At 44.9% G+C, this 12565-nt stretch overlaps 1 protein-coding gene across 2 annotated transcripts in view; it reads left to right on the forward strand.

Moving 5' to 3' along the window:
• SI (sucrase-isomaltase) overlaps positions 1-12565 on the forward strand; it is a 427600-nt gene that overhangs the window by 340435 nt on the left and 74600 nt on the right. For both annotated transcript variants that reach the window (XM_069727394.1, XM_069727395.1), the window contains one exon: positions 4672-4805. In XM_069727394.1, the coding sequence (XP_069583495.1) occupies positions 4672-4805 (134 nt within the window). The remainder of the gene's footprint in view (positions 1-4671; positions 4806-12565) is intronic.

Consider the following 12565-nt stretch of genomic DNA (forward strand, 5'->3'; position numbering starts at 1 on the left):
TTCCTCCCTTGAGTCCCTTACAGATCTCCGTACATTGAGAGGTGACCGCAGGGGTGTCTTCGTCGGTGTTCTTCTGTTTCTCATCATGCTCCTCTGCTTCTGACAACACTCCTGGAGGTGGTCCAGGATGCAAGGCTGTATTGTGATCCGTGCTGCTGCATTCTGCACATTTCACGCTAGCTCCACAGTTCCTGGCGAAGTGAGAGGTCGTAGCACAGCATTTGAAGCAGATGTTGTTTTCCTTGAGGAAACCTTTGCGATCCTCTAAAGTCTTCTCCCTGAAGGCTCTGCACTTTAGTAGAGGATGTGGTTTCCTGTGTAGAGGACACTGCTTACTGACATCCTGAGGTTTGCTCTCTTCCGTAAGGGGCTTAGTTGTCTTGTGTGGAGGACCTGTGGAATCAATATCAGTTTTATGGACTGCCACGGGTGTCTTACTGGGTTTGACACCAGGGGTAGTGGAACATGACAGAGTGAAATCAAAACTAGGGTCATTTCTGATCTTGGCTTGCTGGGTGACAAACTCAACAAATACGGTAAAAGGAGGGAATGGTACGTTATGAATTTGTTTATACCGTGAACCATGTATAATCCACCTTTCTTGAAGATTGTAAGGAAGTTTTTGTACTATTGGATTGACACCCCTAGCAGTGTCTAAGAATGCCAATCCAGCCAAGTGACCTTCCTTCTGGGCGACCTGTAACTCTATCAATAAATCATTCAATTCTCTAAGTCTTTGATAACCCTTGGGCCCTATCTTAGGGAAATCATCAATTCTTTTGAATAAAGCATTCTCTATTACTTCTACGGACCCATAGCATTCGTCAAGTCTTTCCCACACTTTACGTAAACCTATGTGTGGGTATTCTATGTTAATGTCTCTTAGTCTTTTAGCATGCTCGACCGATTCAGTTCCAAGCCACTTTACCAGGAGATCTAACGCCTCACTACTAGAAAGGTCCAGTCCCTGAATGGCGTTCTGGAACGAAGCTCGCCACGACCTGTAGTTTTCGGCTTTGTCAGTGAGCTTTACAAGTCCTTTTGTTACCAGTTCTCGGCGGGCAAAGAACTTTGCCAAGTCTATGGTGGCTTGATCAGTGTTGGTACGAGCCGGTATGTTATAGCCATGTCTAGTGTGTGGTGCGTCACCATACCTGTGAGACGCTCTTGGCTTCGGACAGTCTGCATAGTACATTTCTTGTGAAGATGTCTCTTTAAGGTGAGGTGGGAGCTGTACCTTCTTCTCAGTGGAACGGTAGCTGTGGTCGACTCCTCTGTGTTGGACATCTTCTTGTTTGTAGTAGTGAAGTTCGTGCTTGGATCGATGATAATCGGCGTAGGCTGATCGTTGTAGTCTGTCGAGGGTGTTGTCCATGCTGGAGTGTCGATGAACGTACTCTGCGAGCTGGATCTTGCTGCTCTAGATCTGTTCCAAGAACGTTGCTGCGTCTCTCATAATCAGGATCCTTCATGGCTTCCAAGTACTCTGCCTTAGCTATTGCAGCTGCTGCCTCTTTGTCTACCATAAGTCTTTCTAGAGACACTTGCAGGCGCGCACCTTCTGCTTCTTGCTCTGCCCGCAAACGTGCGGTTTCGGCTTGCAGGCGTGCAGTTTGTTCTGCCTGCAAACGTACCTTTTCTGCCTCATGCTCTGCTTGTCTCAGCTTTAGATGCATTTCTTTCTCGGCAAAGGAGGACCTCGCTTTGGCTGCTTCAGCTTCAGCACGAGCGACAGCAGCCAGCTCTGCTAATGATTACCTGTTAGAGCTTGCTCGTGACCTCGTCTTGAGTGAGGATGTGCTGTTTCGAGACATTAGCTGCGTACTGCTGAGTGTTTTGGCGGGAAACTGAGTCTATGTGCGGTGAGCTTTCGCGTGGCGGGAATGATGTAGCTTCTCTTGGCGGGCTGCAGTATAGTCCCGAGGCTGTATGGGGCTGCTGTGATACCCGAATGCAGAGCAGTGTGGGTGTTAGCGGTTCCGTACAGTCTGAACAACTACAGCCTGCGACCGGCTATCAGTTTCACTGAAGGCAGCTAATCTGTTCTTACTTTACAATCACCGCCTGCGACTGGCGGTCTCGTTTTTCACTGTTCTGTCTTCCTCCACGTAGGATGCTGTGTGGATTCCAACATACGGCTAAACCTTCATCCACATCCCAGTAAACAGACTGTGTTGATGCTTAAGTCTTATTTATTAGGGTGATGATAACCAAAACTATAACGTTGAACAACAATGGTATTCATAGTAGATGATCGAATAGTGAATGATGTTGATGTACAAAGTGGATGTTCAGTGAATAATCATAGTGAATGACTGATCATAGTGGATGACTGGTGAAAAACTGTAAAGAATAACAGCATTTCAGTATATGCACATACAGGGTGCAATCACATAAATAACTGGGACATAACAGCAAGAATTATACAGAGTGCATTACACAGTAATTCTAACAGCACTGCCCTATTCTATACAAGAATGCATCTATCTAAATGCAGAGCACACATTAACCTAACTGCAAGCTGCAAAGCACATCTGCCTAACTATATCTGACTATGAGCTGCATAAGGCTTAAATACTAACACAAACATAAGATGCATTAAACCTTTATAAACGTACCGAGATCCGTTAGGACAGGGGTAAGAAAGTAAGCGAGACAGGAGCACGTGTGCCTCTCTGCAGATCTGAGGAAAATGGCTACTGAAGCTTGTCTTCACAAGAAGAATGTGGGCGGAACTAACCCATAAGACATTGCTCTTAGGAGGGAAAGGTTGGTAAACAACATGAAAAGTAGGCAACTGATGACCTCCAGTGGCCACAACTTGAATAACATGATAATTAACTCTCTGCACATTAAGATGGGCAGAACATACTGTATTGTGCTCTGGAGTCTGGAGAGACTTCAAAGCATTATCAATATAAGATGAAGAAGAAAAAACAACCAATACTCACCTCAATGCTCACCTCCGCTGTTCATTGTTCCCTATGTGGTCTTCATAGCCTCTACTAACCACGGACCAAGATGAATCACTGGGAATGTTCACACTATGCCAGAATTCGAGCCACAATTAGGACCAGATTGTTCTTGCACATGCAAAGGGATTTCCCAGGCCTAATCACAGTCAAGGCCTAAAAGTGCATGTCACCACAGCATTGCATAAAGTCGTCCCAGATTTCAGCATGCAGTTAGTAGAGGTGACGAAGACCATATGGGTGAGAGCATGCACCAGGGGAAAATACCAGCTGGCTGGCCACCATCTTCACATAATGGAATTGAGATGTCACCACAATGGGTTGATATATAAACAAAACTTTTGTATGCTCTTTTGGTGTGCTGATTCTAGTTATTATTTTTTACTTGGATGGTTTGTTATGTACCAGGAAGGCTTCTATCTATCTATCTATCTATCTATCTATCTATCTATCAATCTATCTATTAGTGATGAGCGAATATACTCGTTACCCGAAATTTCCCAAGCATGCTCAGGTGTCTTCCGAGTATTTTTTTAGTGCTCGGAGATTTAGTTTTCATCGCCTCTGCTGAATGATTCACAGCTATTAGCCAGGCTAAGTACATATGGGGGTTGCATGTTTGCTAGGGAATCCCCACATGTAATCAAGCAAGCTAGTAGCTGTAAATCATCCAGCTGTGGCAAAGAAAACTAAATCTCCGAGAACTTAAAAATACTCGGAGGAATACCGAGCGTGCTCGGGAAATCTCGAAAAACCAGGATATTCACTAGTGTTGAGCATTCCGATACCGCAAGTATCGGGTATCGGCCGATATTTGCGGTATCGGAATTCCGATACCGAGATCCGATACTTTTGTGGTATCGGATATCGGTATCGGTTCCATAGGGATGTGTAAAATAAAGAATTAAAATAAAAAATATTGATATATTCACCTCTCCGGTGGCCCCTGGACATCACGTGTGTAACCGGCAGGCTTTTTTGTTTAAAATGAGCGCCTTTAGGACCTGCGAATGACGTCGCGGCTTCTGATTGGTCGCGTGCCACTCATGTGACCGCCACGCGACCAATCAGAAGCCGCGACGTCATTCCTCAGGTCCTAAAGGCGCTCATTTTAAACAAAGAAGCCTGCCGGTTACCAGCGTGATGTCCAGGGGCCGCCGGAGAGGTGAATATATCATTATTTTTTATTTTAATTCTTTATTTTACACATCCCTATGGATCCCAGGGCCTGAAGGAGAGTTTCCTCTCCTTCAGACCCTGGGAACCATCAGAATACCTTCCGATACTTGGTGTCCCATTGACTTGTATTGGTATCGGATATCGGTATCGGCGATATCCGATATTTTTCAGGTATCGGCCGATACTATCCGATACCGATACTTTCAAGTATCGGACAGTATCGCTCAACACTACTCATCACTACTATCTATCTATCTATCTATCTTAAATCTCTAAAAGAGATAGCAGTCTAAGCAATTGCTATGAAAATGTAGACTCTTTATTCATATGATGGTCAAATATACAATACACCTCTTACATAAGTATTCTTTGGAATGCTGCTTCTTTTTGATGCCTCTTCTATCTGCTGTCTGTCTGAATTTACTCCTTTACTAGATTCACACATAAAATAAACATGCATACAATAAATACATATATATGCATATATTTATTAATATAATACGCTATGTTTTCTTCAAAGTGTTCTGCGCAATATAACTGGAAAGAGAGGCATTGTTGTCAGCCGTTCTACATTTCCAACAGTTGGTCAGTGGGTAGGACATTGGCTTGGAGATAACACTGCTGCCTGGAATCAAATTGATAAATCTATAATTGGTAAGTAATAATGCAATGTGGCCGATACAGACAACGTTATGTTGAAATTGGTACAGTAGCTGCCCTAAACACATCACAAAATATAGACGTGCACGTTGAAAAAGAACATAAATGGCAAACTTTTTGCTTTCAGACTTATAAGGTAGGACAGGGACATAAATGCCATGATGACTAAAGTTTTTGTATGATGCAATATAATTACAGTCATTCATATGCACTGATAAAACAGAGGGTCTTTAACCCCTTCATGACCCAGCCTATTTTGACCTTAAAGACCTTGCCGTTTTTTGCAATTCTGACCAGTGTCCTTTTATGAGGTAATAACTCAGCAACGCTTCAATGGATCCTAGCGGTTCTGAGAATGTTTTTTTGTGACATATTGGGCTTCATGTTAGTGGTAAATTTAGGTCAATAAATTCTGTGTTTATTTGTGATAAAAACGGAAATTTGGCGATTTCGCAATTTTCACATTTTGAATTTTTATTCTGTTAAACCAGAGAGTTATGTGACACAAGATAGTTAATAAATAACATTTCCCACATGTATACTTTACATCAGCACAATTTTGGAAACAAAATTTTTTTTTGCTAGGAAGTTATTAGGGTTAAAATTTGACCAGCGATCTCTCAATTTTACAACGAAATTTACAAAACCATTTTTTTTAGGGACCACCTCACATTTGAAGTCAGATTGAGGGGTCTATATGGCTGAAAATACCCAAAAGTGACACCATTCTAAAATCCGCACCCCTTAAGGTGCACAAAACCACATTCAAGAAGTTTATTAACCCTTCAAGTGCTTCACAGCAGCAGAAGCAACATGGAAGGAAAAAATGAAAATTCAACTTTTTAGTCACAAAAATGATTTTTCAGCAACAATTTTTTTATTTTCCCAATGGTAAAAGGAGAAACGGAACCACGAAAAATGTTGTCAATTTGTCCTGAGTACGCTGATACCTCATATGTGGGGGTAAACCACTGTTTGGGCGCACGGCAGGGCTTGGAAGGGAAGGAGCACCATTTGACTTTTTGAATGAAAAATTGGCTGCACTCTTTAGCGGACACCATGTCACATTTGGAGAGCCCCCGTGTGCCTAAAAATTGGAGCTCCCCCACAAGTGACCCCATTTTGGAAACTAGACGCCCCATGGAGCTTATCTAGATACATAGTGAGCACTTTAAACCCCCAGGTGCTTCACAAATTGATCAGTAAAAATGAAAAAGTACTTTTTTTTTACAAAAAAATTCTTTTAGCCTCAATTTTTTCATTTTCACATGGGCAACAGGATAAAATGGATCCTAAAATTTGTTGGGCAATTTCTCCTGAGTACACTGATACCTCACATGTGGGGGTAAACCACTGTTTGGGCACATTGTAAGGCTCGGAAGGGAAGGAGCGCCATTTGACTTTTTGAATGAAAAATTATCTCCATCGGTAGCGGACACCATGTCGCGTTTGGAGAGACCCTGTGTGCCTAAACATTGGAGCTCCCCCACAAGTGACCCCATTTTGGAAACTGGACCCCCCCAAGGAACTTATCTAGATGCCTAGTGAGCACTTTAAACCCTCAGGTGCCTCACAAATTGATCCGTAAAAATGAAAAAGTACTTTTTTTTCACAAAAATTTTTTTTCGCCTCAATTTTTTCATTTTCACATGGCAATAGGATAAAATGGATCCTAAAATTTGTTGGGCAATTTCTCCCGAGTATGCCGATACCTCATATGTGGGGGTAAACCACTGTTTGGGCACACGGCAGGGCTCGGAAGGGAAGGCGCGCCTTTTGACTTTTTGAATGGAAAATTAGCTCCAATTGTTAGCAGACACCATGTCGCGTTTGGAGAGCCCCTGTGTGCCTATGCATTGGAGCTCCCCCACAAGTGACCCCATTTTGGAAACTAGACCCCCCAAGGAACTTATCTAGATGCATACTGAGCACTTTAAACCGCCAGGTGCTTCACAGAAGTTTATAACGCAGAGCCATGAAAATAAAAAATAATTTTTGTTTCCTCAAAAATGATTTTTTAGCCTGGAATTTCCTATTTTGCCAACAGTAATAGGAGAAATTGGACCATAAATGTTGTTGTCCAGTTTGTCTTGAGTACGCAGATACCCCATATGTGGGGGTAAACCACTGTTTGGGCGCACGGCAGGGCTCGGAAGGGAAGGCACGCCATTTGGCTTTTTAAATGGAAAATTAGCTCCAATCATTAGCGGACACCATGTCGCGTTTGGAGAGCCCCTGTGTGCCTAAACATTGGAGATCCCCCAGAAATGACCCCATTTTGGAAACTAGACCCCCAAAGGAACTAATCTAGATGTGTGGTGAGCACTTTGAACCCTCAAGTGCTTCACAGAAGTTTATAACGCAGAGCCATGAAAATAAAAAAAACAAATTCTTTTCTCAAAAATGATTTTTTAGCCCGCAATTTTTTATTTTCCCAAGGGTAACAGGAGAAATTTGACCCCAATATTTGTTGTCCAGTTTCTCCTGAGTACGGTGATACCCCATATGTGGGGGTAAACTACTGTTTGGGCACATGCCGGGGCTCGAAAGTGAAGTAGTGAAGTTTTGAAATGCAGACTTTGATGGAATGCTCTACGGGCGTCACGTTGCGTTTGCAGAGCCCCTGATGTGGCTAAACTGTAGAAACCCCCACAAGTGACCCCATTTTGGAAACTAGACCCCCCAAGGAACTTATCTAGATATGTGGTGAGCACTTTGAACCCCCAAGTGCTTCACAGACGTTTACAACGCAGAGCCGTGAAAATAATAAATACGCTTTCTTTCCTCAAAAATAATTTTTTAGCCCAGAATTTTTTAATTTTCCCAAGGGTAACAGGAGAAATTGGACCACAAAAGTTGTTGTCCAGTTTCTCCTGAGTACGGTGATACCCCATGTGTGGGGGTAAACCACTGTTTGGGCACCCGACGGGGCTCAGAAGGGAAGTAGTTACTTTTGAAATGCAGACTTTGATGGAATGGTCTGCGGGCGTCACGTTGCGTTTGCAGAGCCCCTGGTGTGCCTAAACAGTAGAAACCCCCCACAAGTGACCCCATTTTGGAAACTAGACCCCCCAAGGAACTTATCTAGATATGTGGTGAGCACTTTGAACCCCCAAGTTCTTCACAGACGTTTACAACGCAGAGCCGTGAAAATAAAAAATAATTTTTCTTTCCTCAAATATGATGTTTTAGCAAGCAATTTTTTATTTTATCAAGGGTAACAGGAGAAATTGGACCCCAGTAATTGTTGTGCAGTTTGTCCTGAGTATGCTGGTACCCCATATGTGGGGGTAAACCACTGTTTGGGCACACGTCGGGGCTCGGAAGGGAGGGAGCACCATTTGACTATTTGAATAAAAGATTGGCTGGAATCAATGGTGGCGCCATGTTGCGTTTGGAGACCCCCTGATGTGCCTAAACAGTGGAAACCCCTCAATTCTAATGCCAACACACCCCTAACCCTTATCCCAACTGTAGTCGTAACCCTAACCACAACCCTAACCCCAACACACCCCTAACCCTAACCACAACCCTAATTCCAACCCAACCCTAACCCTAAGGCTACGTGCCCACGTTGCGGATTCGTGTGAGATTTTTCCGCACCATTTTTGAAAAATCCGCGGGTAAAAGGCACTACGTTTTACCTGCGGATTTACCATGGATTTCCAGTGTTTTTTGTGCGGATTTCACCTGCGGATTCCTATTGAGGATCAGGTGTGAAACGCTGCGGAATCCGCACAAAGAAATGACCTGCTGCGGAAAATACAACACAGCGTTTCCGCGCGGTATTTTCCGCACCATGGGCACAGCGGATTTGGTTTTCCATATGTTTACATGGTACTGTAAACCTGATGGAACACTGCTGCGGATCCGCAGCCAAATCCGCACCGTGTGCACATAGCCTAATTCTAAAGGTATGTGCACACGCTGCGGAAAACGCAGTGGATCCACAGCAGTTTCCCATGAGTTTACATTTCAATGTAAACCTATGGGAAACAAAAATCGCTGTACACATGCTGCGGAAAAACTGCACGGAAACGCAGCGGTTTACATTCCGCAGCATGTCACTTCCTGCGGATTTCACAGCGGTTTTACAACTGCTCCAATAGAAAATCGCAGTTGTAAAACCGCAGTGAAATGCGCAGAAAAACCACGGTAAATCCACGATAAATCCACAGCGGTTTAGCACTGCGGATTTATCAAATCCGCTGCGGAAAAATCCGCAGAGGACCAGAATACGTGTGCACATACCGTACCCTAACCCTAACCCTGCCCCTAACCCTACCCCTAACCCTACCCCTAGTTCTAACTCCAACCTTAGTGGAAAAAAAAAATTCTTTATTTTATTATTGTCCCTACCTATGGGGGACAAAGGGGGGGGTCATTTACTGTTTTTTTTTATTTTGATCACTGTGATAGGTTTTATCACAGTGATCAAAATTCACATTGGAACGAATCTGATGGACCCCGGGAGGCTAGGTACGTATAAGGGGGGGGAGATCAGGGCACGGGGGGGGGCGTCGGAGCACGGGGGTGGGTGGATCGGTGTGCGGGCGGGTGGATCGGTGTGCGGGCGGGTGGATCGGTGTGCGGGCGGGTGGATCGGTGTGCTGGCGGGTGGATCGGTGTGCAGGGGGGTGGATTGGAGCACGGGGGGTGGGATTGGAGCACGGGGGGAGCGGACAGGAGGACGGGGGAGCGGACAGGAGGACGGGGGAGCGGAGCACAGGATGGAGGGGAGCAGACCACAGATCGGAGGGCTGGGGGGGCGATCGGTGGGGTGGGGGCACATTAGTGTTTCCAGCCATGGATGATGATATTGCAGCATCGGCCATGGCTGGATTGTAATATTTCACCAGCTTTTTAGGTGAAATATTACAAATCGTTCTGATTGGCTGTTGAAAGTGAAACTGCCAATCAGAGCGATCGTAGCCACGGGGGGGGGTGGGCTAAACTACCACTCCCCCTGTCCCTGCAGGCCGGGTGAAATTGGAGTTAACCCTTTCACCCGGCCTGCAGGAGCCCAATCCGGCCATGACGCATATGCTGCGTCACAGGTCGGATTGGCACGGGTTTTCATGACGCATACGCTGCGTCAAAGGTCGGGAAGGGGTTAAACCTCTGCCACACAACAAACCACTTTTCTAAAGACAGTAGATTCAACTTAACCATGTCTCTTTGCTGGGAAAGTATAAATGGTGCTAAAATTATACTAGCTTATTTAGATCAGTGTAGCTATTTTACTGAATTTTTAATGTAGTGCTGGTAATTAGAGTTGAGCGACCTTGACCTTTTTAGAGTCGAGCCGGGTTTCGCAAAACCCGACTATCTCAAAAGTCGGATCGAGTGAAATCGGCCGATTATGACGTAAAGTCGGGATCGACCGAAACACGAAACCCAATGCAAGTCAATGGGGCAGCATAGTCGGCAGTGAGTGGGGGCCAGGAAAACACCTAGAGTGCCCATTTTAATGTCAAAACCATCCATTCTTCTTAATGAAGCTTGTCAAGCGTAATTTACCTTATAATAATTGGAAGGCATTTGAAATTGGGGGTCATTTGGCTAAAGTTGTGGTGGGTAGGGCTGGTTCAAGTAATTAGTGGGCCCAGGAAATCTGGACCACGTCACGGCAGTGGAGCAGGGAGAGGTAAGTATTTCAACTTTGCAAGTGCTGTGAACCTGAGCAAGCAGGGGGGGCCCACTCGTTGGCATTGGCACTGGCACAGGGCCCCTCAAAGTACAGCGGTGTGTTTGCACGGCGGGGGCGCCTCCCACCGGCAGCAACACTTTTGCGTACTATGAGAGGCCCTGTGCCAGTGACGTCGCCAACTAGTATTCCTCCCCCCACCTGATGAAGGAACCTGCACTTTCATCTTCACCTTCCTCTTTGTCCCCGTGTAAGGTGGTATGGTATGCGGGAAGAGCAACCTGACTTTCAGCAGGGTCACAATGTTGTTGTGTAGCGTGCACGGGGAATGTTGCATTATGGGTCAATGTACCAGCAGACTCATCTATCACTGGCTGGGCAATGGGCAGGATGAGGAGGAAACACAGATGTAGGCCCAAAGAATAAAGTTGGCTAAATGCAGTTCAAAATTGGTAACACAGGAATAACCAGGGGGCATTGCAGTGGAGGACAACTGGAATGAGAGGCAGACACCGATAGTAGGCCCCAACCCAACTAGTATGCCAAATGCAGTCTAACATTAACAACTACTTAATGAGCGCCTGAAAACGGAATTTCAGGACAGGAAACCAGGAGAACAGCAGACACTGTTAGTAGTCCCCAAACCAACTAGTACGCCAAATGCAGTTGTTCCATTTAACCACAATTCAACGAGAGCCTGAAGATAGAAGCTCAGGAAAGGCAACCTGGAGAACACCTTGGAGTGGAACACACCATCTCTCTCCACCCCATACCCATTTTGTAGGCCTGATGCAGTGTAGTTTTCTACAACTACTAAACGAGAGTCGGAAGACCGAAGTAATGGCAAGGAAACCTGGGGAACACCTTGGAGTGTAACACACCATCTCTCTCCACCCGATACCCATTTTGTAGGCCTAATGCAGTGTAGTTTTCTACAACTACTAAACTAGAGTCGGAAGACCGAAGCAATGGCAAGGAAACCTGGGGAACACCTTGGAGTGTAACACAACATCTCTCTCCACCCGATACCCATTTTGTAGGCCTAATGCAGTGTAGTTTTCTACAACTACTAAACGAGAGTCGGAAGACCGAAGCAATGGCAAGGAAACCTGGGGAACACCTTGGAGTGTAACACACCATCTCTCTCCACCCGATACCCAATTTGTAGGCCTAATGCAGTGTAGTTTTCTACAACTACTAAACGAGAGTCGGAAGACCGAAGCAATGGCAAGGAAACCTGGGGAACACCTTGGAGTGTAACACACCATCTCTCTCCACCCGATACCCAATTTGTAGGCCTAATGCAGTGTAGTTTTCTACAACTACTAAACGAGAGTCGGAAGACCGAAGCAATGGCAAGGAAACCTGGGGAACACCTTGGAGTGTAACACACCATCTCTCTCCACCCGATACCCATTTTGTAGGCCTAATGCAGTGTAGTTTTCTACAACTACTAAACGAGAGTCGGAAGACCGAAGCAATGGCAAGGAAACCTGGGGAACACCTTGGAGTGTAACACACCATCTCTCTCCACCCCATACCCAATTTGTAGGCCTAATGCAGCCTACTTTCCGACAACTACTAAACGAGAGCATGAAGATCGAAGCTCAGGAAAGGCAACCTGGGGAACACCTTGGAGTGTAACACACCCTCTCTCTACACCACGGAAGGGCTGATTCTTAGGAAGGAAGGCTGTCGGAAAGAAGCAGGGCGCGTCCGAGGGTGATTATATTCTTATTAGGTATATACTCACCCTCGGACGCGCCCTGCTTCTTTGTTTGTAATGAATGTTTATTTGCAATGTGGTTTTGACTTACTCTATTTTTTTGGTAAATAATGATTTTATTATTTTCATTGTTTTGCATCTTCTTGGCAATAATATAAAGAAGACGCGACAGGACAACACTCGGTGGATGCCATATCTGTGTTTTAAATTGAAAAAAACTTTCAGTTAACTACTTGCAGGAGAAAGTTATTGTAGCTGGTGGCCATTTTTAGTACTGTACCAGATTTTTGTTGTATGTGTTTGTTTTTAATGTTAAAATGTCTGCATTGGATATCTCTCCAGTATTTTCTTTTTTATAAGCAAAATACTTATTTTTATATT

Source organism: Ranitomeya imitator, chromosome 5, assembly GCF_032444005.1.
Source record: "Ranitomeya imitator isolate aRanImi1 chromosome 5, aRanImi1.pri, whole genome shotgun sequence".
Taxonomy (NCBI): Eukaryota; Metazoa; Chordata; class Amphibia; order Anura; family Dendrobatidae; genus Ranitomeya; species Ranitomeya imitator.